Below are 27,158 nucleotides of genomic sequence, written 5' to 3'. Positions count from 1 at the left end.
GTAGAGGATGGAGAGCAGGAATATGAGGCTGTAGAGGATGGAGAACAGGAATATGGGGCTGTAGAGGATTGAGAGCAGGAATATGGGGCTGTAGAGGATGGAGAGCAGGAATATGGGGCTGTAGAGGATGGAGAGCAGGAATATGGGGCTGTACAGAGGATGGAGAGCAGGAATATGAGGCTGTAGAGGATGGAGAGCAGGAATATGGGGTTGTAGAGGATGGAGAGCAGGAATATGGGGCTGTAGAGGATGGAGAGCAGGAATATGAGGCTGTAGAGGATGGAGAGCAGGAATATGGGGCTGTAGAGGATGGAGAGCAGGAATATGAGGCTGTAGAGGATGGAGAGCAGGAACATGGGGCTGTACAGAGGATGGAGAGCAGGAATATGGTGCTGTACAGAGGATGGAGAGCAGGAATATGGGACTGTAGAGGATGGAGAGCAGTAATATGGGGCTGTACAGAGGATGGAGAGCAGGAATATGAGGCTGTACAGAGGATGGAGAGCAGGAATATGAGGCTGTAGAGGATGGAGAGCAGGAATATGGGGCTGTAGAGGATGGAGAGCAGGAATATGGGGTTGTAGAGGATGGAGAGCAGGAATATGAGGCTGTAGAGGATGGAGAGCAGGAACATGGGGCTGTACAGAGGATGGAGAGCAGGAATATGGTGCTGTACAGAGGATGGAGAGCAGGAATATGGAACTGTAGAGGATGGAGAGCAGTAATATGGGGCTGTACAGAGGATGGAGAGCAGGAATATGGGGCTTTACAGAGGATGGAGAGCAGGAATATGGGGCTGTAGAGGATGGTGAGCAGGAATATGGGGTTGTACAGATGATGGATGCAGGAATATGGGGTTGTAGAGGATGGAGAGCAGGAATATGGGGCTGTAGAGAATGGAGAGCAGGAAAAATGGGGCTGTACAGAGGATGGAGAGCAGGAATATGAGGCTGTAGAGGATCGAGAGCAGGAATATGGGGCTGTAGAGGATGGAGAGCAGGAATCTGGGGCTGTACAGAGGATGGAGAGCAGGAATATGGGGCTGTAGAGGATCGAGAGCAGGAATATGGGGCTGTACAGAGGATGGAGAGCAGGAATATGAGGCTGTACAGAGGATGGAGAGCAGGAATATGGGGCTGTAGAGGATGGAGAGCAGAAATATGGGGCTGTACAGAGGATGGAGAGCAGGAATATGAGGCTGTAGAGGATGGAGAGCAGGAATATGGGGCTGTACAGAGGATGGAGAGCAGGAATATGGGGCCGTAGAGGATGGAAAGCAGGAATATGAGGCTGTACAGAGGATGGAGAGCAGGAATATGGGGCTGTAGAGGATGGAGAGCAGGAATATGAGGCTGTAGAGGATGGAAAGCAGGAATATGGGGCTGTAGAGGATGGAGAGCAGGAATATGAGGCTGTAGAGGATCGAGAGCAGGAATATGGGGCTGTAGAGGATGGAGAGCAGGAATCTGGGGCTGTACAGAGGATGGAGAGCAGGAATATGGGGCTGTAGAGGATCGAGAGCAGGAATATGGGGCTGTACAGAGGATGGAGAGCAGGAATATGAGGCTGTACAGAGGATGGAGAGCAGGAATATGGGGCTGTAGAGGATGGAGAGCAGAAATATGGGGCTGTACAGAGGATGGAGAGCAGGAATATGAGGCTGTAGAGGATGGAGAGCAGGAATATGGGGCTGTACAGAGGATGGAGAGCAGGAATATGGGGCCGTAGAGGATGGAAAGCAGGAATATGAGGCTGTACAGAGGATGGAGAGCAGGAATATGGGGCTGTAGAGGATGGAGAGCAGGAATATGAGGCTGTAGAGGATGGAAAGCAGGAATATGGGGCTGTAGAGGATGGAGAGCAGGAATATGAGGCTGTAGAGGATGGAGAGCAGGAATATGAGGCTGTAGAGGATGGAGAACAGGAATATGGGGCTGTAGAGGATTGAGAGCAGGAATATGGGGCTGTAGAGGATGGAGAGCAGGAATATGGGGCTGTAGAGGATGGAGAGCAGGAATATGGGGCTGTACAGAGGATGGAGAGCAGGAATATGAGGCTGTAGAGGATGGAGAGCAGGAATATGGGGCTGTAGAGGATGGAGAGCAGGAATATGAGGCTGTACAGAGGATGGAGAGCTGGATTATGGGGCTGTAGAGGATGGAGAGCAGAAATATGGGGCTGTACAGAGGATGGAGAGCAGGAATATGAGGCTGTATAGGATGAAGAGCGGGAATATGGGGTTGTACAGAGGATGGAGAGCAGGAATATGGGGCCGTAGAGGATGGAGAGCAGGAATATGAGGCTGTACAGAGGATGGAGAGCAGGAATATGGGGCTGTAGAGGATGGAGAGCAGGAATATGAGGCTGTAGAGGATGGAGAGCAGGAATATGGGGCTGTAGAGGATGGAGAGCAGGAATATGAGTCTGTAGAGGATGAGAGCAGGAATATGAGGCTGTAGAGGATGGAGAGCAGGAATATGGGGCTGTAGAGGATTGAGAGCAGGAATATGGGGCTGTAGAGGATGAAGAGCAGGAATATGGGGCTGTAGAGAATGGAGAGCAGGAAAAATGGGGCTGTACAGAGGATGGAGAGCAGGAATATAAGGCTGTAGAGGATGGAGAGCAGGAATATGGGGCTGTAGAGGATGGAGAGCAGGAATATGGGGCTGTACAGAGGATGGAGAGCAGGAATATGGGGCTGTACAGAGGATGGAGAGCAGGAATATGGGGCTGTAGAGGATGGAGAGCAGGAATATGAGGCTGTACAGAGGATGGAGAGCAGGAATATGGGGCTGTAGAGGATGGAGAGCAGGAATATGGGGCTGTACAGAGGATGGAGAGCAGGAATATGAGGCTGTAGAGGATGGAGAGCAGGAATATGGGGCTGTACAGAGGATGGAGAGCAGGAATATGGGGCCATAGAGGATGGAGAGCAGGAATATGAGGCTGTACAGAGGATGGAAAGCAGGAATATGGGGCTGTAGGGAATGGAGAGCAGGAATATGAGACTGTAGAGGATGGAGAGCAGGAATATGGGGCTGTAGAGGATGGAGAGCAGGAATATGAGGCTGTAGAGGATGGAGAGCAGGAATATGAGGCTGTAGAGGATGGAGAGCAGGAATATGGGGCTGTACAGAGGATGGAGAGCAGGAATATGGGGCTGTAGAGGATGGAGAGCAGGAATATGGGGCTGTACAGAGGATGGAGAGCAGGAATATGAGGCTGTAGAGGATGGAGAGCAGGAATATGGGGCTGTAGAGGATGGAGAGCAGGAATATGGGGCTGTAGAGGATGGAGAGCAGGAATATGGGGCTGTACAGAGGATGGAGAGCAGGAATATGGGGCTGTAGAGGATGGAGAGCAGGAATATCGGGCTGTACAGAGGATGGAGAGCAGGAATATGGGGCTGTAGAGGATGGAGAGCAGGAATATGGGGCTGTAGAGGATGGAGAGCAGGAATATGGGGCTATAGAGGATGGAGAGCAGGAATATGAAGCTGTAGAGGATGGAGAGCAGGAATATGGGGCTGTACAGAGGATGGAGAGCAGGAATATGGGGCTGTAGAGGATGGAGAGCAGGAAAATGGGGCTGTACAGAGGATGGAGAGCAGGAATATGGGGCTGTAGAGGATGGAGAGCAGGAATATGAGGCTGTACAGAGGATGGAGAGCAGGAATATGGGGCTGTAGAGGGTGGAGAGCAGGAATATGGGGCTGTACAGAGGATGGAGAGCAGGAATATGGGGCTGTACAGAGGATGGAGAGCAGGAATATGGGGCTGTACAGAGGATGGAGTGCAGTAATATGAGGCTGTAAAGGATGGAGAGCAGGAATATGGGGCTGTACAGAGGATGGAGAGCAGGAATATGGGGCTGTAGAGGATGGAGAGCAGGAATATGAGGCTGTACAGAGGATGGAGAGCAGGAATATGGGGCTGTAGAGGATGGAGAGCAGGAATATGAGGCTGTAGAGGATGGAGAGCAGGAATATGGGGCTGTAGAGGATGGAGAGCAGGAATATGAGGCTGTAGAGGATGGAGAGCAGGAATATGAGGCTGTAGAGGATGGAGAGCAGGAATATGGGGCTGTAGAGGATTGAGAGCAGGAATATGGGGTAGTAGAGGATGGAGAGCAGGAATAAGGGGCTGTAGAGGATGGAGAGCAGGAATATGGGGCTGTACAGAGAATGGAGAGCAGGAATATGAGGCTGTAGAGGATGGAGAGCAGGAATCTGGGGCTGTAGAGGATGGAGAGCAGGAATATGGGGCTGTAGAGGATTGAGAGCAGGAATATGAGGCTGTAGAGGATGGAGAGCAGGAATATGGGGCTGTAGAGGATTGAGAGCAGGAATATGGGGCTGTAGAGGATGGAGAGCAGGAATATGGGGCTGTAGAGAATGGAGAGCAGGAAAAATGGGGCTGTACAGAAGATGGAGAGCAGGAATATGAGGCTGTAGAGGATGGAGAGCAGGAATATGGGGCTGTAGAGGATGGAGAGCAGGAATATGGGGCTGTACAGAGGATGGAGAGCAGGAATATGAGGCTGTAGAGGATGGAGAGCAGGAATATGAGGCTGTAGAGGATCGAGAGCAGGAATATGGGGCTGTACAGAGGATGGAGAGCAGGAATATGGGGCTGTAAAGCATGGAGAGCAGGAATATGAGGCTGTACAGAGGATGGAGAGCAGGAATATGGGGCTGTAGAGGATGGAGAGCAGGAATATGGGGCTGTACAGAGGATGGAGAGCAGGAATATGAGGCTGTAGAGGATGGAGAGCAGGAATATGGGGCTGTACAGAGGATGGAGAGCAGGAATATGGGGCCGTAGAGGATGGAGAGCAGTAATATGAGGCTGTAAAGGATGGAGAGCAGGAATATGGGGCTGTACAGAGGATGGAGAGCAGGAATATGGGGCTGTAGAGGATGGAGAGCAGGAATATGAGGCTGTACAGAGGATGGAGAGCAGGAATATGGGGCTGTAGAGGATGGAGAGCAGGAATATGAGGCTGTAGAGGATGGAGAGCAGGAATATGGGGCTGTAGAGGATGGAGAGCAGGAATATGAGGCTGTAGAGGATGGAGAGCAGGAATATGAGGCTGTAGAGGATGGAGAGCAGGAATATGGGGCTGTAGAGGATGGAGAGCAGAAATATGGGGCTGTAGAGGATGGAGAGCAGGAATATGGGGCTGTACAGAGAATGGAGAGCAGGAATATGAGGCTGTAGAGGATGGAGAGCAGGAATCTGGGGCTGTAGAGGATGGAGAGCAGGAATATGGGGCTGTAGAGGATTGAGAGCAGGAATATGAGGCTGTAGAGGATGGAGAGCAGGAATATGGGGCTGTAGAGGATGGAGAGCAGGAATATGGGGCTGTAGAGAATGGAGAGCAGGAAAAATGGGGCTGTACAGAAGATGGAGAGCAGGAATATGAGGCTGTAGAGGATGGAGAGCAGGAATATGGGGCTGTAGAGGATGGAGAGCAGGAATATGGGGCTGTACAGAGGATGGAGAGCAGGAATATGGGGCTGTAGAGGATCGAGAGCAGGAATATGGGGCTGTACAGAGGATGGAGAGCAGGAATATGGGGCTGTAAAGGATGGAGAGCAGGAATATGAGGCTGTACAGAGGATGGAGAGCAGGAATATGGGGCTGTAGAGGATGGAGAGCAGGAATATGGGGCTGTACAGAGGATGGAGAGCAGGAATATGAGGCTGTAGAGGATGGAGAGCAGGAATATGGGGCTGTACAGAGGATGGAGAGCAGGAATATGGGGCCGTAGAGGATGGAGAGCAGGAATATGGGGCTGTACAGAGGATGGAGAGCAGGAATATGGGGCTGTAGAGGATGGAGAGCAGGAATATGGGGCTGTGCAGAGGATGGAGAGCAGGAATATGAGTCTGTACAGAGGATGGAGAGCAGGAATATGGGGCTGTGCAGAGGATGGAGAGTAGGAATATGGGGCTGTACAGAGGATGGAGAGCAGGAATACGGGGCTTTAGAGGATGGGGAGCAGGAATATGAGGCTGTAGAGGATGAAGAGCAGGAATATGAGGCTGTAGAGGATGGAGAGCAGGAATATGGGGCTGCAGAGGATAGAGAGCAGGAATATGGGGCTGTACAGAGGATGGAGAGCAGAAATATGGGGCTGTACAGAGGATGGAGAGCAGGAATATGGGGCTGTACAGAGGATGGAGAGCAGGAATATGGGGCTGTACAGAGGATGGAGAGCAGGAATATGAGGCTGTAGAGGATGGAGAGCAGGAATATGGGGCTGTGCAGAGGATGGAGAGCAGGAATATGGGGCTGTACAGAGGATGGAGAGCAGGAATATGGGGCTGTACAGAGGATGGAGAGCAGGAATATGGGGCTGATTAGGGGTGTAGAGCAGAAATATGGGGCTGTGTAGAGGATGGAGAGTAGGAATATGAGGCTGTAGAGGATGGAGAGCAGGAATACGGGGCTTTAGAGGATGGGGAGCAGGAATATGAGGCTGTAGAGGATGAAGAGCAGGAATATGAGGCTGTAGAGGATGGAGAGCAGGAATATGGGGCTGCAGAGGATAGAGAGCAGGAATATGGGGCTGTACAGAGGATGGAGAGCAGGAATATGGGGCTGTACAGAGGATGGAGAGCAGGAATATGGGGCTGTAGAGGATGGGGAGCAGGAATATGGGGCTGTAGAGGATGGAGAGCAGGAATATGAGGCTGTAGAGGATGGAGAGCAGGAATATGGGGCTGTACAGAGGATGGAGAGCAGGAATATGGGGCTGTAGAGGATGGGGAGCAGGAATATGAGGCTGTAGAGGATGGAGAGCAGGAATATGAGGCTGTAGAGGATGGAGAGCAGGAATATGGGGCTGTACAGAGGATGGAGAGCAGGAATATGGGGCTGTAGAGGATGGGGAGCAGGAATATGGGGCTGTAGAGGATGGAGAGCAGGAATATGAGGCTGTAGAGGATGGAGAGCAGGAATATGGGGCTGTAGAGGATGGAGAGCAGGAATATGGGGCTGTGCAGAGGATGGAGAGCAGGAATATGGGGCTGTACAGAGGATGGAGAGCAGGAATATGGGGCTGTACAGAGGATGGAGAGCAGGAATATGGGGCTGTACAGAGGATGGAGAGCAGGAATATGAGGCTGTAGAGGATGAAGAGCAGGAATATGAGGCTGTAGAGGATGGAGAGCAGGAATATGGGGCTGTACAGAGGATGGAGAGCAGGAATATGGGGCTGTAGAGGATGGGGAGCAGGAATATGAGGCTGTAGAGGATGGAGAGCAGGAATATGAGGCTGTAGAGGATGGAGAGCAGGAATATGGGGCTGTACAGAGGATGGAGAGCAGGAATATGGGGCTGTAGAGGATGGGGAGCAGGAATATGGGGCTGTAGAGGATGGAGAGCAGGAATATGAGGCTGTAGAGGATGGAGAGCAGGAATATGGGGCTGTAGAGGATGGAGAGCAGGAATATGGGGCTGTGCAGAGGATGGAGAGCAGGAATATGGGGCTGTACAGAGGATGGAGAGCAGGAATATGGGGCTGTACAGAGGATGGAGAGCAGGAATATGAGGCTGTAGAGGATGGAGAGCAGGAATATGAGGCTGTAGAGGATGGAGTGCAGGAATATGAGGCTGTAGAGGATGGAGAGCAGGAATATGAGGCTGTAGAGGATGGAGAGCAGGAATATGGGGCTGTAGAGGATGGAGAGCAGGAATATGAGGCTGTAGAGGATGGAGAGCAGGAATATGAGGCTGTAGAGGATGGAGAGCAGGAATATGAGGCTGTAGAGGATGGAGAGCAGGAATATGGGGCTGTACAGAGGATGGAGAGCAGGAATATGGGGCTGTACAGAGGATGGAGAGCAGAAATATGGGGCTGTACAGAGGATGGAAAGCAGGAATATGGGGCTGTACAGAGGATGGAGAGCAGGAATATGGGGCTGTAGAGGATTGAGAGCAGGAATATGGGGCTGTACAGAGGATGGGGAGCAGGAATATGAGGCTGTAGAGGATGAAGAGCAGGAATATGGGGCTGTAGAGGATGGAGAGCAGGAATATGGGGCTGTACAGAGGATGGAGAGCAGGAATATGGGGCTGTACAGAGGATGGAGAGCAGGAATATGGGGCTGATTAGGGGTGTAGAGCAGGAATATGACAGCGAGCACAGACATGTTCACCCTCGACTGGCTGTTCAAGGCATACATACATATCATAAGATGCACAATTGGTATCATTGTCCACGGAGCTCATTCTAAATGGGGATAAATAGTACAGATAAAAACAATGGAAAACTAGAAAGGTAACACAGAAGTATGCTCTTCTGTCAAATTATGATATTATGTCCAACTGTGCTATACACTTACTTTGCAGCCAGCACTTAAATTGCAGCCCTTATTACAAACATTTTTTTAAAATGATAATCAAAAAAGTCATAAAGAAAATTAATGGTATCACTAAAAACATCATATTGTCCTGCAAAGAACACAGCCCATCATGTTCAGTTTTTTTCCATGGGCAGCCCCTTTACTGAGCTGAGTTTGAGACCTCTGTTTTAGATAGAGAATAACACAGTACAAGGCTGAAGTCCGTGTATGAGGTGTGCCTATATTGTTGATTTTACACTACTGAACTGTGAAAATGCAATATCAACAAGAAACGTTCTGGGAATCACAGGATGGATTGACATGTTACTGATTTGCAAATGATGAAAAAAAAAGATGTTCATAGGATATTTTCAGTCTGGGGTATGAGCAATAGATAAAGAAACCCCCGCATTTACACAGCTTGGCATGTTATTTCTCCAATATCCAGAAGCCATTTTGCCATACGACACCCCTGGGCTGCATGTCCTTGTACTAATGTGAGCAGCCTGTGTGGCCTAAATGTACTCCTATGGCTGCAGTATCTCCAAACTTGTTTCCTGTGGCTTCATCATCTCCAGACTCATCACTCCAGCTGCAGCTTCTCTGGACGTGTTTCCCGTGGCTGTAACGTCTCTGGACTTGTCTCTGATGGCTGCAGCGTCTCCAGATTTGCTCCCATGACAGCGGCATCTCCAGACTTGCCTCCATTGGCTTTTGCGTCTCCAGTCTCCCGTGGTTGTAGCATCTCCATATTTGCTCGCATGGCAGCAGCATCTCCAGACTTGACTCCCGTGGCTGCTGCGTCTTCGCACTTGTATGTCTTGGCTGCAGTGTCTCCAGACTTGTCTCTCATGGTTGCTGCGTATCCGGACTTGTCTCTCTTGGCTGCTGCATCTCCAGACTTGTCACCTGTGGCTGCATAATCTTTGGACTTTTCACCTCCAGCTGCAGCATCTCCTGATTTGTCTCCTGTGGCTTCAGCATCTCCAGACTTATCCCCCATTAAAGTAGCAGCTCCAGACTTGTCTTCTGTGGCTTCAGCATCTCCAGATTTTCTCCCATGGCAGCGGCATCTCCAGACTTGTCTGTCGTGGTTGCTTTGTATCCGGATTTGTCTCTCTTGGCTGTAGCATCTCTAGACTTGTCTTCCGTGGCTACATTGTCTCTGGGCTGGTCTCAATCAAACAAATCAGGGATTTGATTGGTTGGTGATTACACTGAAGCTGTAGGTCCTGATGATTTGTACAAGTGTATTCATCAGCAGAACCTACCTCAGACGACCATTAATAACCTCACTGTAGCAGCTGAGGATGGTAGTGCCTGAATATTCCAGACTGAAGAAATCAGAGGTTTTGTAAATGTTGATATTGATCTGCAAAAGATGAAAGAATTGAACCATGTCTCCAACCTGGGATTTCCATCCTTCCCTTTTCCTTCTTGGTGTTGCAATGTTGTGGCATGTAAGTCGGGCTTCTGGATTATAGGTCTGGCTTCTCTTTTCGGCTACAGTCCGTGGTGATGGATGGCTTTTTTCCTTGTAGATGGTGCACTCGCTCTGTGGTACGTTACTCCAATCTCCGTTTCAGAGTTGCCATGAGTTGGTGAGCCCGCTCTCCTATATGGCGAGCTGCGAGGATGACCTTTGCATGTAAGTAGATAGCGCCTGGCTCCCTTTTATCATGTCTTAGGCATCCCTACCTCTCAAATCAAATCTATAGGGTGAATTATAGGAATTTCTCCTGTATGTGCCATATGTCTGGACATATGTCCTTGGGGAGGGCAGAATTCGGGCTCCATCTATACTGGTTATTACTGAATGCCTAGTAGGGGACTGTTCCACATGCGGCATCTTCTGCAGGACTCGTGGATTTTGTAAGCCCACCTTGTAATGGAGGATTGAATTGTAGGGGCTGATCTGGGTATAGCTTGTCTGTGAGTCCCGGACTCTTAGTATTTGTACTTTCTTCCAGGTCAGACAGTGAAGTGGGCACATGGTGCAGAGCAATGGCTGAGTATGCCCGCGCCTGCGCCCACGCTGGACACCCACTGCAAGGATGGAGGGAGACCTACAGAAAATGTGGTACATTACTCTGTCATTGTATATACGTTCTCTAATCCTAACGTGTATTTGTGCCTGCAGTATCTGATCCTGTCCTGTGTGATACTGTCTCCTGAGCTGTGTATCTGACCCTATCCCGTGGGATCCCGTCTCCTGGGCTGTGTATCTAACCCTATCCCGTGTGATCCCGTCTCCTGGGCTGTGTATCTAACCCTATCCCGTGTGATCCCGTTTCCTGGGCTGTGTATCTAACCCTATCCCGTGTGATCCCGTTTCCTGGGCTGTGTATCTAACCCTATCCCGTGTGATCCCGTCTCCTGGGCTGTGTATCTAACCCTATCCCGTGGGATCCCGTTTCCTGGGCTGTGTATCTAACCCTATCCCGTGTGATCCTGTCTCCTGAGCTGTGTATCTAGCCCTATCCCGTGTGATCCCGTCTCCTGGGCTGTGTATCTAACCCTATCCCGTGTGATCCCGTCTCCTGGGCTGTGTATCTAACCCTATCCCGTGTGATCCTGTCTCCTGAGCTGTGTATCTGACCCTATCCCGTGGGATCCCGTCTCCTGGGCTGTGTATCTAACCCTATCCCGTGTGATCCCGTCTCCTGGGCTGTGTATCTAACCCTATCCCGTGTGATCCCGTTTCCTGGGCTGTGTATCTAACCCTATCCCGTGTGATCCCGTTTCCTGGGCTGTGTATCTAACCCTATCCCGTGTGATCCCGTCTCCTGGGCTGTGTATCTAACCCTATCCCGTGGGATCCCGTTTCCTGGGCTGTGTATCTAACCCTATCCCGTGTGATCCTGTCTCCTGAGCTGTGTATCTAGCCCTATCCCGTGTGATCCCGTCTCCTGGGCTGTGTATCTAACCCTATCCCGTGTGATCCCGTCTCCTGGGCTGTGTATCTAACCCTATCCCGTGTGATCCTGTCTCCTGAGCTGTGTATCTGACCCTATCCCGTGGGATCCCGTCTCCTGGGCTGTGTATCTAACCCTATCCCGTGTGATCCCGTCTCCTGGGCTGTGTATCTAACCCTATCCCGTGTGATCCCATTTCCTGGGCTGTGTATCTAACCCTATCCCGTGTGATCCCGTTTCCTGGGCTGTGTATCTAACCCTATCCCGTGTGATCCCGTCTCCTGGGCTGTATATCTTACCCTATCCCGTGGGATCCCATTTCCTGGGCTGTGTATCTAACCCTATCCCGTGTGATCCTGTCTCCTGAGCTGTGTATCTAGCCCTATCCCGTGTGATCCCGTCTCCTGGGCTGTGTATCTAACCCTATCCCGTGTGATCCCGTCTCCTGGGCTGTGTATCTAACCCTATCCCGTGTGATCCTGTCTCCTGAGCTGTGTATCTGACCCTATCCCGTGGGATCCCGTCTCCTGGGCTGTGTATCTAACCCTATCCCGTGTGATCCTGTCTCCTGTGCTGTGTATCTAACCCTATCCCGTGTGATCCTGTCTCCTGTGCTGTGTATCTAACCCTATCCCGTGTGATCCTGTCTCCTGTGCTGTGTATCTGACCCTATCCCGTGGGATCCTGTCTCCTGAGCTGTGTATCTAGCCCTATCCCGTGTGATCCCGTCTCCTGGGCTGTGTATCTAACCCTATCCCGTGTGATCCTGTCTCCTGAGCTGTGTATCTGACCCTATCCCGTGGGATCCTGTCTCCTGAGCTGTGTATCTAGCCCTATCCCGTGTGATCCCGTCTCCTGGGCTGTGTATCTAACCCTATCCCGTGTGATCCCGTCTCCTGGGCTGTGTATCTAACCCTATCCCGTGTGATCCTGTCTCCTGAGCTGTGTATCTGACCCTATCCCGTGGGATCCCGTCTCCTGGGCTGTGTATCTAACCCTATCCCGTGTGATCCTGTCTCCTGTGCTGTGTATCTAACCCTATCCCGTGTGATCCTGTCTCCTGTGCTGTGTATCTAACCCTATCCCGTGTCATCCTGTCTCCTGAGCTGTGTATCTGACCCTATCCCGTGGGATCCCGTCTCCTGGGCTGTGTATCTAACCCTATCCCGTGTGATCCCGTCTCCTGGGCTGTGTATCTAACCCTGAACAGCTTAAGGAGGGACAGGGCCGCACAGCTAAAATAGAAAAAAGATAATTGAACCAAGTGAGGGTGCAAAGCCTACAAAAACATTGTATAAAAGAGAAAAAGAGTAGGCAAGGAGCACTCAACTCACTAAATAATTATCAGTGTAATAACGTTTATTATATGCATAAGGTGCAAAACAGTATAAAATCAATTAAAAACAAGGACACCTGTCCCATGGACTGGTATGGAATGGTATTACCTCCCCTGATGAAGCTCTTCTGAGCGACACGCGTCGGGCTGGTACCTCTCTTCTGACACATCCCATGGCTCTTACCTTGTTCTGACTTAGGTGATATCCCTTTGGACCTGTTTGGGTTTTACATGCTGGTGCGCTTTCTCCAAGCAGGAATATTTTCAGGGTTTTATTTCATCTCACGTTCCCTGTGTTCCATGTCTTGATATTATGTATTGATGCGGTACCCTATGGCCATATCTGTTTGCATTAGCACTTTATTGTAGGTCCTTGGGATAATACTTTTGCCTCTTGTCTGATTTGTATTTAGTGCATTGCGCTTTTTCACTGAGTCCATGGGACAGGTGTCCTTGTTTTTAATTGATTTTATACTGTTTTGCACCTTATGCATATAATAAACGTTATTACACTGATAATTATTTAGTGAGTTGAGTGCTCCTTGCCTACTCTTTTTCTCTTTTATACAGTGTATCTTACCCTATCCCGTGTGATCCTGTCTCCTGTGCTGTGTATCTAACCCTATCCCGTGTGATCCCGTCTCCTGTGCTGTGTATCTAACCCTATCCCGTGTGATCCCGTCTCCTGGGCTGTGTATCTTACCCTATCCCGTGTGATCCCGTCTCCTGTGCTGTGTATCTAACCCTATCCCGTGTGATCCTGTCTCCTGTGCTGTGTATCTAACCCTATCCCGTGTGATCCCGTCTCCTGTGCTGTGTATCTAACCCTATCCCGTGTGATCCCGTCTCCTGGGCTGTGTATCTTACCCTATCCCGTGTGATCCCGTCTCCTGTGCTGTGTATCTAACCCTATCCCGTGTGATCCTGTCTCCTGGGCTGTGTATCTAACCCTATCCCGTGTGATCCCGTCTCCTGGGCTGTGTATCTAACCCTATCCCGTGTGATCCTGTCTCCTGTGCTGTGTATCTAACCCTATCCCGGGTGATCCTGTCTCCTGTGCTGTGTATCTAACCCTATCCCGTGTGATCCTGTCTCCTGTGCTGTGTATCTAACCCTATCCCGTGTGATCCTGTCTCCTGTGCTGTGTATCTAACCCTATCCCGTGTGATCCTGTCTCCTGTGCTGTGTATCTAACCCTTGTGAAGATGTAATTTACCCTCTCACTGTATATGCTGTGATACTATGTCATGATATGTATATTTTCCTGGTTGTATTAGTTGTAATTCATGTATTTCCTTGGGGGAGGTGTATCTTGCTGTACAGATTCCTATTTCAAGCTGGGTTCATTGTCTTATTTGAACTACTTCTGTGTACATTTCTATTGTTGTAGGTAATCACCCCCTAAAATGCAAGGTTGTATCCTCTTGAGGCACTTCCATCCCTGGGAGTAGGGGGAGGTGGGCCTAGAGTCCAACTAGTGTAAACTCTGCTTACCTGGGAGATTTAGTCAGTCTGTGTGAAACTTGAAGAAAGAAGATTGATCCTCTGGGAGGGAATAGCAGAGGCTGCATCCTATAGCCGGTGTATGGATAGTTACAGACTGGAGATCAGTGGCCCGTGGGATTGTGTGGAACTCTTTGGACTACTGTAAGGACGATTACTTTGTTATCCGGTCCGAGGATTGTCGGGAAGGGCCCCCGAATCTGTTTTACGTGGACTTATCGTGTGCTGTTCCAGTGTTCTTGTGAATAAACCTGTTGGATCGTCCCTCGGCCTCGTCCATCCTTTGCTCTGTTGAACACCCCCGTCACAAACTGGTGGCAGCAGTGGGATCAGAGCAGAAGGAATGGAGGACAACGGCCCATTAACATCTGGAATCAGAACCTCAGAATACAAGAACTGGACTGTGGTGAGCCTACAAACAATGGCCCGTGAAGTAGGAGTTCGTTTCAAAGGACTCTCCAAGGAGCAGCTGATTGAGGCGCTAGAAGGAGTCTGTTCGCAAAATGACGTGGAGGAAGGATCCTCACAGCAAACGGAAGAAAGACGGCAGCCGGAGGTGAATACCCAAAAAAGTCAATGGGTTGTGTGGTACAAGGAGGAGATGGCACTGCTTGGAGATGAGGCCACCATAGAAGATAAGAGGGAGGCCATGCGTGGAGCTAAAGAGAAGGAGCGCAGGATGGAGGAGATGGCACTGCTGGATAAGGAGCTCGCTGTGGAAGCCGCGAGAGGTTCCAGACAGACTGTAACCCCAGCACCCATCATGAGGGAACTTCCCAGGGTGTCCCGCAAAGACTTTAAGCCGTTTAATGAGGCTGCAGGCGACATTGAGGGCTTCTTCCAGGACTTTGAGCATCAGTGTCGATTAATGGAAGTCCCGGACAGGGAGCGTGTCCGGCATCTGGTTGGGCTCCTAGAGGGGGGAGCTGCTGAAGCCTATAGAGCTATGGACCCTCGGTGGAACTGTGAGTATGCGGATATTAAACAGACTATTCTAGAACATTATGCTGTGACCCCAGACACTTACAGGACTCAGTTCCGTGCTTTAGCCTGTGATGGGGAAGTGTCTTTTAAGATATATGCTCATAGACTCAAACAAATATGTAATCTCTGGCTGGAGGCAGAGGAGGCCTTATCTTGGGAGACCTTCCTGCAGGTCATCCTAAAAGAACAATTCTTTGCCCAGTGCCCCGCTGAGATCCGGGAATGGGTGCGTGAGAGAAAACCAGCGACAGTGGAGGAAGCTGCTGCTCTCGCTGATGAGGCTCTCACCATCAAGCCTCAGTGGAGGGTTCTGTTGGAGGATGGAGAGACGCCTAACAGCTCCACAACACCGGATGCCCCCAGTTATTCTGTCCCCATTGTTCCCCGTTCCTCTAAGCCACCACATGTTGATACCCGTGTTAATGTGCCACCAGTTGCTTCTACTGCACTTTCTGGAATACGCCGGGGAGAGGAAGTAACAGAGCGCAGGTGTTATGTTTGTAGGCATCCCGGGCATTTGCAGGCCTCATGCCCAGCCAGGCCATGGAGGAATCATCCTCAAACCCCTACAGCACCTTCAGGTGGGAGCCGGCCTCCAAGTTCCCCTACCCCTTACCCAAGAGGACGCCTTGGATGGAGGGAGACCCAGCTCAGATGCTATCAATGTGGACAGCCAGGGCATCGGCAAGTCTCCTGCCCAGCTGTTCAAATGAGGACTGATCCTGCACCCAATCGGATTGTTAATTATTTACAGCCCAGTGCCTTGGAGGAAGATGTGGCACCGTTATGTGAGGACTGGCCTAGTGACTCAGCCCCCCATGTTGCACCACCAGGAGTTTACGGGGTGCGACCCGCAGTTATGACGACTTCTGCTCATCGAGGTAAGCACTTGCAGGAGGTTGTGCTGGATGGACAGAGACTTGTTGGATTTTGTGACTCGGGTGCTTTCCTCACACTGGCTGATCCCCGAGTGGTTCGGCCTGAGGCAATCCATAGAGGACCTGGGATTGTTATTGAACTGGCTGGTGGACAATGGAGGACTATTCCCACAGCCACTGTGGATCTGAACTTTGGTTTTGGGGTCAGGCGATGTGTGGTTGGGGTGATGGGTGGTCTGCCTGCAGCTGTTCTCCTGGGCAATGATGTGGGAGAGCTACGATGCCAATTCGTGGCTGCATGAAGCCACATGTAAGTAACGCTCTGCCTGTGTGTACTTAACCAGTGACCTGTAGAGGTCCCTAGTACGTACACAAGTTGGGAGGGGGAGGGATTGTGAAGATGTAATTTACCCTCTCACTGTATATGCTGTGATACTATGTCATGATATGTATATTTTCCTGGTTGTATTAGTTGTAATTCATGTATTTCCTTGGGGGAGGTGTATCTTGCTGTACAGATTCCTATTTCAAGCTGGGTTCATTGTCTTATTTGAACTACTTCTGTGTACATTTCTATTGTTGTAGGTAATCACCCCCTAAAATGCAAGGTTGTATCCTCTTGAGGCACTTCCATCCCTGGGAGTAGGGGGAGGTGGGCCTAGAGTCCAACTAGTGTAAACTCTGCTTACCTGGGAGATTTAGTCAGTCTGTGTGAAACTTGAAGAAAGAAGATTGATCCTCTGGGAGGGAATAGCAGAGGCTGCATCCTATAGCCGGTGTATGGATAGTTACAGACTGGAGATCAGTGGCCCGTGGGATTGTGTGGAACTCTTTGGACTACTGTAAGGACGATTACTTTGTTATCCGGTCCGAGGATTGTCGGGAAGGGCCCCCGAATCTGTTTTACGTGGACTTATCGTGTGCTGTTCCAGTGTTCTTGTGAATAAACCTGTTGGATCGTCCCTCGGCCTCGTCCATCCTTTGCTCTGTTGAACACCCCCGTCACAACCCTATCCCGTGTGATCCTGTCTCCTGTGCTGTGTATCTAACCCTATCCCGTGTGATCCCGTCTCCTGTGCTGTGTATCTAACCCTATCCCGTGTGATCCTGTCTCCTGTGCTGTGTATCTAACCCTATCCCGTGTGATCCTGTCTCCTGTGCTGTGTATCTAACCCTATCCCGTGTGATCCTGTCTCCTGTGCTGTGTATCTAACCCTATCCCGTGTGATCCCGTCTCCTGGGCTGTGTATCTAACCCTATCCCGTGTGATCCTGTCTCCTGTGCTGTGTATCTAACCCTATCCCGTGTGATCCCGTCTCCTGTGCTGTGTATCTAACCCTATCCCGTGTGATCCCGTCTACTGTGCTGTGTATCTAACCCTATCCCGTGTGATCCTGTCTCCTGTGCTGTGTATCTAACCCTATCCCGTGTGATCCTGTCTCCTGTGCTGTGTATCTAACCCTATCCCGTGTGATCCCGTCTCCTGTGCTGTGTATCTAACCCTATCCCGTGTGATCCCGTCTCCTGTGCTGTGTATCTAACCCTATCCCGTGTGATCCTGTCTCCTGTGCTGTGTATCTAACCCTATCCCGTGTGATCCTGTCTCCTGTGCTGTGTATCTAACCCTATCCCGTGTGATCCTGTCTCCTGTGCTGTGTATCTAACCCTATCCCGTGTGATCCTGTCTCCTGTGCTGTGTATCTAACCCTATCCTGTGTGATCCTGTCTCCTGTGCTGTGTATCTAACCCTATCCCGTGTGATCCTGTCTCCTGTGCTGTGTATCTAACCCTATCCCGTGTGATCCTGTCTCCTGTGCTGTGTATCTAACCCTATCCCGTGTGATCCTGTCTCCTGTGCTGTGTATCTAACCCTATCCCGTGTGATCCCGTCTCCTGTGCTGTGTATCTAACCCTATCCCGTGTGATCCCGTCTCCTGTGCTGTGTATCTAACCCTATCCCGTGTGATCCTGTCTCCTGTGCTGTGTATCTAACCCTATCCCGTGTGATCCTGTCTCCTGTTCTGTGTATCTAACCCTATCCCGTGTGATCCTGTCTCCTGTGCTGTGTATCTAACCCTATCCCGTGTGATCCCGTCTCCTGTGCTGTGTATCTAACCCTATCCCGTGTGATCCTGTCTCCTGTGCTGTGTATCTAACCCTATCCCGTGTGATCCTGTCTCCTGTGCTGTGTATCTAACCCTATCCCGTGTGATCCTGTCTCCTGTGCTGTGTATCTAACCCTATCCCGTGTGATCCCGTCTCCTGTGCTGTGTATCTAACCCTATCCCGTGTGATCCCGTCTCCTGTGCTGTGTATCTAACCCTATCCCGTGTGATCCCTTCTCCTGTGCTGTGTATCTAACCCTATCCCGTGTGATCCTGTCTCCTGGGCTGTGTATCTAACCCTATCCCGTGTGATCCCGTCTCCTGGGCTGTGTATCTAACCCTATCCCGTGTGATCCCGTCTCCTGTGCTGTGTATCTAACCCTATCCCGTGTGATCCTGTCTCCTGTGCTGTGTATCTAACCCTATCCCGTGTGATCCTGTCTCCTGTGCTGTGTATCTAACCCTATCCCGTGTGATCCCGTCTCCTGTGCTGTGTATCTAACCCTATCCCGTGTGATCCCGTCTCCTGTGCTGTGTATCTAACCCTATCCCGTGTGATCCCGTCTCCTGTGCTGTGTATCTAACCCTATCCCGTGTGATCCCTTCTCCTGTGCTGTGTATCTAACCCTATCCCGTGTGATCCTGTCTCCTGGGCTGTGTATCTAACCCTATCCCGTGTGATCCCGTCTCCTGTGCTGTGTATCTAACCCTATCCCGTGTGATCCCGTCTCCTGTGCTGTGTATCTAACCCTATCCCGTGTGATCCCGTCTCCTGTGCTGTGTATCTAACCCTATCCCGTGTGATCCCGTCTCCTGTGCTGTGTATCTAACCCTATCCCGTGTGATCCTGTCTCCTGTGCTGTGTATCTAACCCTATCCCGTGTGATCCTGTCTCCTGGGCTGTGTATCTAACCCTATCCCGTGTGATCCCGTCTCCTGTGCTGTGTATCTAACCCTATCCCGTGTGATCCCGTCTCCTGGGCTGTGTATCTAACCCTATCCCGTGTGATCCCTTCTCCTGTGCTGTGTATCTAACCCTATCCCGTGTGATCCTGTCTCCTGGGCTGTGTATCTAACCCTATCCCGTGTGATCCCGTCTCCTGGGCTGTGTATCTAACCCTATCCCGTGTGATCCCGTCTCCTGGGCTGTGTATCTAACCCTATCCCGTGTGATCCCGTCTCCTGTGCTGTGTATCTAACCCTATCCCAAGTGATCCTGTCTCCTGTGCTGTGTATCTAACCCTATCCCGTGTGATCCCGTCTCCTGGGCTGTGTATCTAACCCTATCCCGTGTGATCCTGTCTCCTGTGCTGTGTATCTAACCCTATCCCGTGTGATCCTGTCTCCTGTGCTGTGTATCTAACCCTATCCCGTGTGATCCTGTCTCCTGTGCTGTGTATCTAACCCTATCCCGTGTGATCCCGTCTCCTGGGCTGTGTATCTAACCCTATCCCGTGTGATCCTGTCTCCTGTGCTGTGTATCTAACCCTATCCCGTGTGATCCTGTCTCCTGTGCTGTGTATCTAACCCTATCCCGTGTGATCCTGTCTCCTGTGCTGTGTATCTAACCCTATCCCGTGTGATCCCGTCTCCTGTGCTGTGTATCTAACCCTATCCCGTGTGATCCCGTCTCCTGGGCTGTGTATCTAACCCTATCCCGTGTGATCCCGTCTCCTGGGCTGTGTATCTAACCCTATCCCGTGTGATCCCGTCTCCTGTGCTGTGTATCTAACCCTATCCCGTGTGATCCTGTCTCCTGTGCTGTGTATCTAACCCTATCCCGTGTGATCCTGTCTCCTGTGCTGTGTATCTAACCCTATCCCGTGTGATCCTGTCTCCTGTGCTGTGTATCTAACCCTATCCCGTGTGATCCTGTCTCCTGTGCTGTGTATTTGATCCTGTCCTGTATGATACTGTGTCCTGAGCTGTGTATCTAACCCTATCCCGTGTGATCCTGTCTCCTGTGCTGTGTATCTAACCCTATCCCGTGTGATCCTGTCTCCTGTGCTGTGTATTTGATCCTGTCCTGTATGATACTGTGTCCTGAGCTGTGTATCTAACCCTATCCCGTGTGATCCTGTCTCCTGTGCTGTGTATCTAACCCTATCCCGTGTGATCCTGTCTCCTGTGCTGTGTATCTAACCCTATCCCGTGTGATCCCGTCTCCTGTGCTGTGTATCTAACCCTATCCCGTGTGATCCCGTTTCCTGGGCTGTGTATCTAACCCTATCCCGTGTGATCCCGTCTCCTGTGCTGTGTATCTAACCCTATCCCGTGTGATCCTGTCTCCTGTGCTGTGTATCTAACCCTATCCCGTGTGATCCTGTCTCCTGTGCTGTGTATCTAACCCTATCCCGTGTGATCCTGTCTCCTGTGCTGTGTATCTAACCCTATCCCGTGTGATCCTGTCTCCTGTGCTGTGTATCTAACCCTATCCCGTGTGATCCCATCTCCTGGGCTGTGTATCTAACCCTATCCCGTGTGATCCTGTCTCCTGTGCTGTGTATTTGATCCTGTCCTGTATGATACTGTGTCCTGAGCTGTGTATCTAATCCTATCCCGTCTCCTGAGCCATGTATCTGATCCGTGGCAGGGGTCTCCTGTGGCGCTGGCCTGGTGTACAGTGAATGTATCGAGTGTTGCCCGACCTCATGCCACCAGAGGACGTCGTGTATGGACAGCGAGATCTCTTGTGTGGACGGCTGCTACTGTCCGGAGGGTGAGTCATCTCCAGAGCGTCCTTCTGTGGGGGGACGGGCGATAGCACCGAAACTTCAATAACTCCAACATTTTACTTATTGAGGTGCTGAAATGAATGGAATCAGGATCTGCCATATAAAATAATAGGTCCGGTGGTGGTGGGAGCTTTTCTGCTGGATTTCAGTTTACTGTGTGAACAGTGGCGTAGCTAGAATTTAATGGGCCCCGATGCAAAATTTGGACCGGGCCCCCCTCTTGGTGTACAGGATGCTTACGCTGACACATGGCTCTTTCCCTCAGCACCCAGCTTTCCCATGCCCCGATATCCCTTTTTCCCTCAGCACCCAGCTTTGGATCGATATCTTGTCCTCAGCACCAAGGTTTCCAATGCTCTGCTATGCAACTTTCCCTCAGGACCCAGCTTGCCCTTGATATCAGAGCATGGGAAAGCTGGGTGCTGAGGGAAAGATGTATAGCAAAACATGGGAAAGTTGAGTGCTAAGAGAAAGATGTATAGCAGAGCATGGCTGGGTGACCCAGCACCCTGCATCAGATGGGAGCTGAGGACAAAATGGATATCAGAAAATATGAAATCTGGGTTTTGAGGAATATCAGAGCATGGGAGAGCTGGGTGCTGTGGTGCCTCTTTCTGTGAGCACCCAGCTTTCCCATCTCATGCTTTGTCCCCCATCCTGGTACAGTTAGGTTCAGAAATATTTGGACAGTGACACAAGTTTTGTTATTTTAGCTGTTTACAAAAACATGTTCAGAAATACAATTATATATATAATATGGGCTTAAAGTGCACACTCCCAGCTGCAATATGAGAGTTTTCACATTCAAATCGGAGAAAGGGTTTAGGAATCATAGCTCTGTAATGCATAGCCTCCTCTTTTTCAAGGGACCAAAAGTAATTGGACAAGGGACTCTAAGGGCTGCAATTAACTCTGAAGGCGTCTCCCTCGTTAACCTGTAATCAATGAAGTAGTTAAAAGGTCTGGGGTTGATTACAGGTGTGTGGTTTTGCATTTGGAAGCTGTTGCTGTGACCAGACAACATGCGGTCTAAGGAACTCTCAATTGAGGTGAAGCAGAACATCCTGAGGCTGAAAAAAAAGAAAAAATCCATCAGAGAGATAGCAGACATGCTTGGAGCAGCAAAATCAACAGTCGGGTACATTCTGAGAAAAAAGGAATTGACTGGTGAGCTTGGGAACTCAAAAAGGCCTGGGCGTCCACGGATGACAACAGTGGTGGATGATCGCCGCATACTTTCTTTGGTGAAGAAGAACCCGTTCACAACATCAACTGAAGTCCAGAACACTCTCAGTGAAGTAGGTGTATCTGTCTCTAAGTCAACAGTAAAGAGAAGACTCCATGAAAATAAATACAAAGGGTTCACATCTAGATGCAAACCATTCATCAATTCCAAAAATAGACAGGCCAGAGTTACATTTGCTGAAAAACACCTCATGAAGCCAGCTCAGTTCTGGAAAAGTATTCTATGGACAGATGAGACAAAGATCAACCTGTACCAGAATGATGGGAAGAAAAAAGTGTGGAGAAGAAAGGGAACGGCACATGATCCAAGGCACACCACATCCTCTGTAAAACATGGTGGAGGCAACGTGATGGCATGGGCATGCATGGCTTTCAATGGCACTGGGTCACTTGTGTTTATTGATGACATAACAGCAGACAAGAGTAGCCGGATGAATTCTGAAGTGTACCGGGATATACTTTCAGCCCAGATTCAGCCAAATGCCGCAAAGTTGATCGGACGGCGCTTCATAGTACAGATGGAAAATGACCCCAAGCATACAGCAAAAGCTACCCAGGAGTTCATGAGTGCAAAAAAGTGGAACATTCTGCAATGGCCAAGTCAATCACCAGATCTTAACCCAATTGAGCATGCATTTCACTTGCTCAAATCCAGACTTAAGACGGAAAGACCCACAAACAAGCAAGACCTGAAGGCTGCGGCTGTAAAGGCCTGGCAAAGCATTAAGAAGGAGGAAAGCCAGCGTTTGGTGATGTCCATGGGTTCCAGACTTAAGACAGTGATTGCCTCCAAAGGATTCGCAACAAAATATTGAAAATAAAAATATTTTGTTTGGGTTTGGTTTATTTGTCCAATTACTTTTGACCTCCTAAAATGTGGAGTGTTTGTAAAGAAATGTGACAATTCCTACAATTTCTATCAGATATTTTTGTTCAAACCTTCAAATTAAACGTTACAATCTGCACTTGAATTCTGTTGTAGAGGTTTCATTTCAAATCCAATGTGGTGGCATGCAGAGCCCAACTCGCCAAAATTGTGTCACTGGCCAAATATTTCTGGACCTAACTGTATATAGCTCTATACACCTTTTTGTAATTTTTTTTTGCTGTACATTATATTTGTGCTATAAATAACATTATAGATTTATTCATGTTGCATCTAAAAATGGTAATTGGGTTTTTTTAATGGTACACTCGTTTTGGTATTTTTAAGAGGTTTTTTGGCCCTTTTAGTATTAATTCTGCTTTTTTAGTATCTGAATTCTAAAAATGCCACACATGTACACATTCACACAAAAGCAGACATATACACTAGATTAGTATATACTGTATATGTGAGCATTTTGTACATACTGTATATACAAAGAAATAAGAAAGTTGGATGTCTGACAGCAAGCCATGAAGATGAGGAGACCCGGCCACCATTACAGGACAGCGGTGAGGTATATCAGCTACAGGGCAGTGGGGGAGGGGGCAGGAGAATGCAGCTGTGGGGGAGGGGCACAGGAGAGTACAGCTGTGGGGGAGGGGGCAGGGGAGTGCAGTTGTGAGGGAGGGGGGAAGGAGAGTGCAGCTGTGGGGGAAGGGGGCAGGCAGGAGAGTGCAGCTGTGGGGAAGGGGGGCAGGAGAGTGCAGCTGTGGGAGAGAGGGGCAGGAGAGTGAAGCTGTGGGGGAGGGAGGGTAGGAGAGTACAGCTGTGGGGGAGGGGGCAGGAGAGTGCAGCTGTGAGGGCAAATAGCAGGATAGAAGAGGGTAGTGGGGCTAGGGTCCTCATTCAGGGAGCTCCAATACTCACTTCAGGTCGCATTGAGTTACTCTGGAGCCTCCCCCTCCTTCTAATGCCTACTACAGTGCTATTGCAGTGCAGGAGAGGGATACAATCTCCCCAGAAGTCTCTCATTTCTGCAGCACTCCCTGCACAGGCCTGGTACTCCACAGCAGCTCCGTGCCAGTGGGCGAGGCTAAAGGGCACTTTACACGCTGCGATATCAGTATCAATATTGCTAGTAAGCATACCCGCCCCCGTCGGTTGTGCGACACGGGCAAATCGCTGCCCGTGGCGCACAACATTGCTTACACCATCACACGGACTTATCTTCCCTGCGACGTCGCTCTGACCGGCGAACCGCCTCCTTTCTAAGGGGGCGGTTCGTGCGGCATCACAGCGACGTCACTCGGCAGCCGTCCAATAGCAGAGGAGGGGCGGAGATGAGCGGGCAGAAGATCCCGCCCACCTCCTTCCTTCCTCATGGCCGGTGGACGCATGTGAGGAGATGTTCATAGTTCCTGCGGTGTCACATGGAGCGATGTGTGCTGCCACAGGAACGACAAACAACCAACGGCATGCACCCCCAACGATATTATGAAAAGGAGCGACAATTTTTGAGGTTTTTGCAATCGTTGATCGTTGCTCCTTGGTGCCACACGCTGTGATGTCGCTAACGGCACCGGATGTGAGTCACTAACGACGTGACCCCGACGATATATCGTTAGCGATGTTGCAGCGTGTAAAGCCCCCTTTACTGCCAGTGGGTGGGCTTACACCTGTGAAGCTCCAGAGCATTGAATGCAGGGGATGGCTGTGCTGCAGAGGAGGCAATGATCAGCATTGCTCCTCTCTTCTGATGAATGGAAGATGTACCTTGTGCTGTGTGCTGGAGGAGAGACTGTCAGGGGCACAGTGGGGGATCCACCGATTTCCAGGTGGGCTACTCCATCGCCCAGCAAATGCACAAAGCCAGTGGCTAAGTGATCACTGTGCCCATAAGTCCGCCCAACTCTCAGCTGCGGCTTCAATGGAAAGAGGTGGCGGGATTATGGGCGTGGAGAGCAGTGAATATACAATTGTAGCCGGGACTTGTGTTTGCTCCAGGAGCGGATGCTGCCTCCTGTGACTCCGCAATGTCCAGGGACCAGACGGTCACTGCTCCAATATATTTCAGCTGGATCTGCGCACTTGGATCCTGTAGCAAGTGCAGAGTTCTTCTGACCCCTGAACCCCGGGCCCCTGGGACCGCGATTGTTCTGCCCGTGTGTGTGAACATAGCCATAATCCAGGAGCAGTCTCCCGTCTGCTGCAGCTGACGCGCCCCAGGGCCTAGGGTACTCGGTTCCGGGCATTGGATACAGGAGGACAATGTCACTCTGGTGGCCGGTCCCCGGTTCCATGACCCCGGGGTAGCTTGAAAAAGAAGGTATATTTACAAGGGAGTATGTAAAAAATGTCTGTGACGCCATTTGCGGTGCGCTGCTATTTAGGGGAATGCCGCCGCTGCTTAATGTCCTCTTGTCCTCTGCTGGGGCTGTTGGTGTGATGCAGCATCAGCATAGATGTTGAACCCTCATCAAGTAGGGTTAGGCCCCAGGGGATCAATGTTAGGGGTAGCAGTTGGTGCTGAGGAAGGTATAGCAATGATTCAGACGACACAGGTTTTGCGGTTTAACTGGGTTTTACTCACTGAGTCCTGGTAGCCGCAGCCCGCTTCTTGCTGGTTTCGGGGTCCCGGGTTCCCTTTGTCTCAGTGCTGGCGTGGTGATCCGGTAAAACCTCCTTGTTGCACTTTTTGTTATTAGGGTCCCTGTGGCCTGGAGCAACTTGGGGTCCCTCTCTGTTCTCCCTCTTGTCCTTCTGGGTACGTATAACAGGTAACTTTAACCTCTCTTGGGTCAGACCTTTCTTTCTGTCTCAGTGCCAGGTTCCCTCTTTGTTACTGAGTTCCGTACCTTCAGTGGTGGCAGACCCTGATAGTCCCCGATCACCTGCAGGATTATTTTGTGGGCTTGAACCTTCTGCCTAGACTAGGGTCCTGTGCCCCATCGTGCTCGGTCCCTTAGGGTACTGGCTCTGTTCCCCTTCAGGCGACCGGTCTCCTCTTTAATTTACCGAGGCCCTCTTCTAACCATACACACTATCTCTCACTCACGACTCCCACCGACTCTCTCTACCAACTGACTATCTGACCACTCCCCTCTCTGTGCTTCTGGCTACTGGATTGGGCAGATCCCAGCCAATGGGCAGCTACCGCTCTAAACCCAATGCTAGCCTGTTGCTCAGTCTGGGAAGCGGGCAAATTAAATATATGTAGTGCGGTTGCCAGCATTGGTCTTCCAGGAACCCGGGGTAATGCAGTCCTCTGCGGCACCCCAGTGTGCTGCACAGGCACTGTAAAAGCACCGACTGGAAAACGCCCCCCATGAACATGACATAAAACCATCCTCTCTTGGCTTTTCCCAGAAAGGTCCAGCTTGCGGTATATGGAGGAGAAGGACTGAGCAGTCTGGAGGAGATGGACAGATTGGTCTAGAGGAGGAGGATGAGGACAAAAGTCTGCTGTAGTAGGAGGACAGAGGAGTGTGGAGGTGGATGAAGACAGAGGAGTCTGCTAGAGTTGGAAGACACTGGAGTCTGGGGAAGGACAGAGGAGATACTTTGGAGGATTGGGCCACAGTAATCTGAAGGGAGGATGAGGAGAATGAATCTGGAAGAGGGTGAAGGGGGACAAAATGGTCAGGAGGGTGGAGGGAAACAGAGTGGCCTAGAGGGAAGAGGATTGATGAGTCTGAAACAGGACAGGAGAGTATGGAGAAGGAGGGAGGCGGAAAAAGTAGTCTGGAGGAGGAGAACAGAGGAGTTTATTGGAGGAGCTGGACAGGTAAGTCTGGAAGAGGAAGGCAGCGGAGTTTGGAGGAGGAGGAAAGAGTTGTCTGGAGGAGGAAGAGGCAGACAGAATGGCCTGGATGAGGAAGACAAAGAGGAGTCTGGAGGAGGACAGACAGTAGTTTGTAGGTGGAGTGAGGAGGACATAGTAGAATTTGGAGGAAGACAGAGGAGTCTGGAATAGGAGAACAGAGCGGTCTGTAGGAGGAAGATAGAGGCTGAAGGAAGATGACAAAGGAGTCTGGAGGAGGACAGAGGAGTCTGCAGTAAAACAGAAGTGTATGAAGAAGGAGTGAGGAGACTAGAGGAGTTAGAGGGGTCTGGAGGAGGAGGTGGACAAAGTGGTCTGGAGTGAAGAGGAAAACAGAGTTTGAAAGAGGAGAAAGGAAGAATCTGGAGGAGGGGTGGGAGGAGGACATAGAGGAGTCTGAAGGAGCATAGTGGAGATCA

General features: G+C 50.5%; 1 protein-coding gene across 1 annotated transcript in view; it reads left to right on the top strand.

Annotated features, from left to right (window-relative positions):
• Nucleotides 1-27,158, top strand: part of OTOG (otogelin) — a 595,066-nt gene that overhangs the window by 77,777 nt on the left and 490,131 nt on the right. Inside the window, exons 8-10 of the mRNA XM_075326471.1 lie at nt 9,892-9,998; nt 10,321-10,430; nt 20,665-20,790. Coding sequence (XP_075182586.1) covers nt 9,892-9,998; nt 10,321-10,430; nt 20,665-20,790 — 343 coding nt within the window. The remainder of the gene's footprint in view (nt 1-9,891; nt 9,999-10,320; nt 10,431-20,664; nt 20,791-27,158) is intronic.

The sequence above is a fragment of the Anomaloglossus baeobatrachus genome, chromosome 10 (assembly GCF_048569485.1).
Source record: "Anomaloglossus baeobatrachus isolate aAnoBae1 chromosome 10, aAnoBae1.hap1, whole genome shotgun sequence".
NCBI classification, from domain to species: Eukaryota; Metazoa; Chordata; class Amphibia; order Anura; family Aromobatidae; genus Anomaloglossus; species Anomaloglossus baeobatrachus.
Note: the sequence above shows the minus strand (reverse complement) of the source record. Positions and strands in the feature narration are given on the sequence as shown.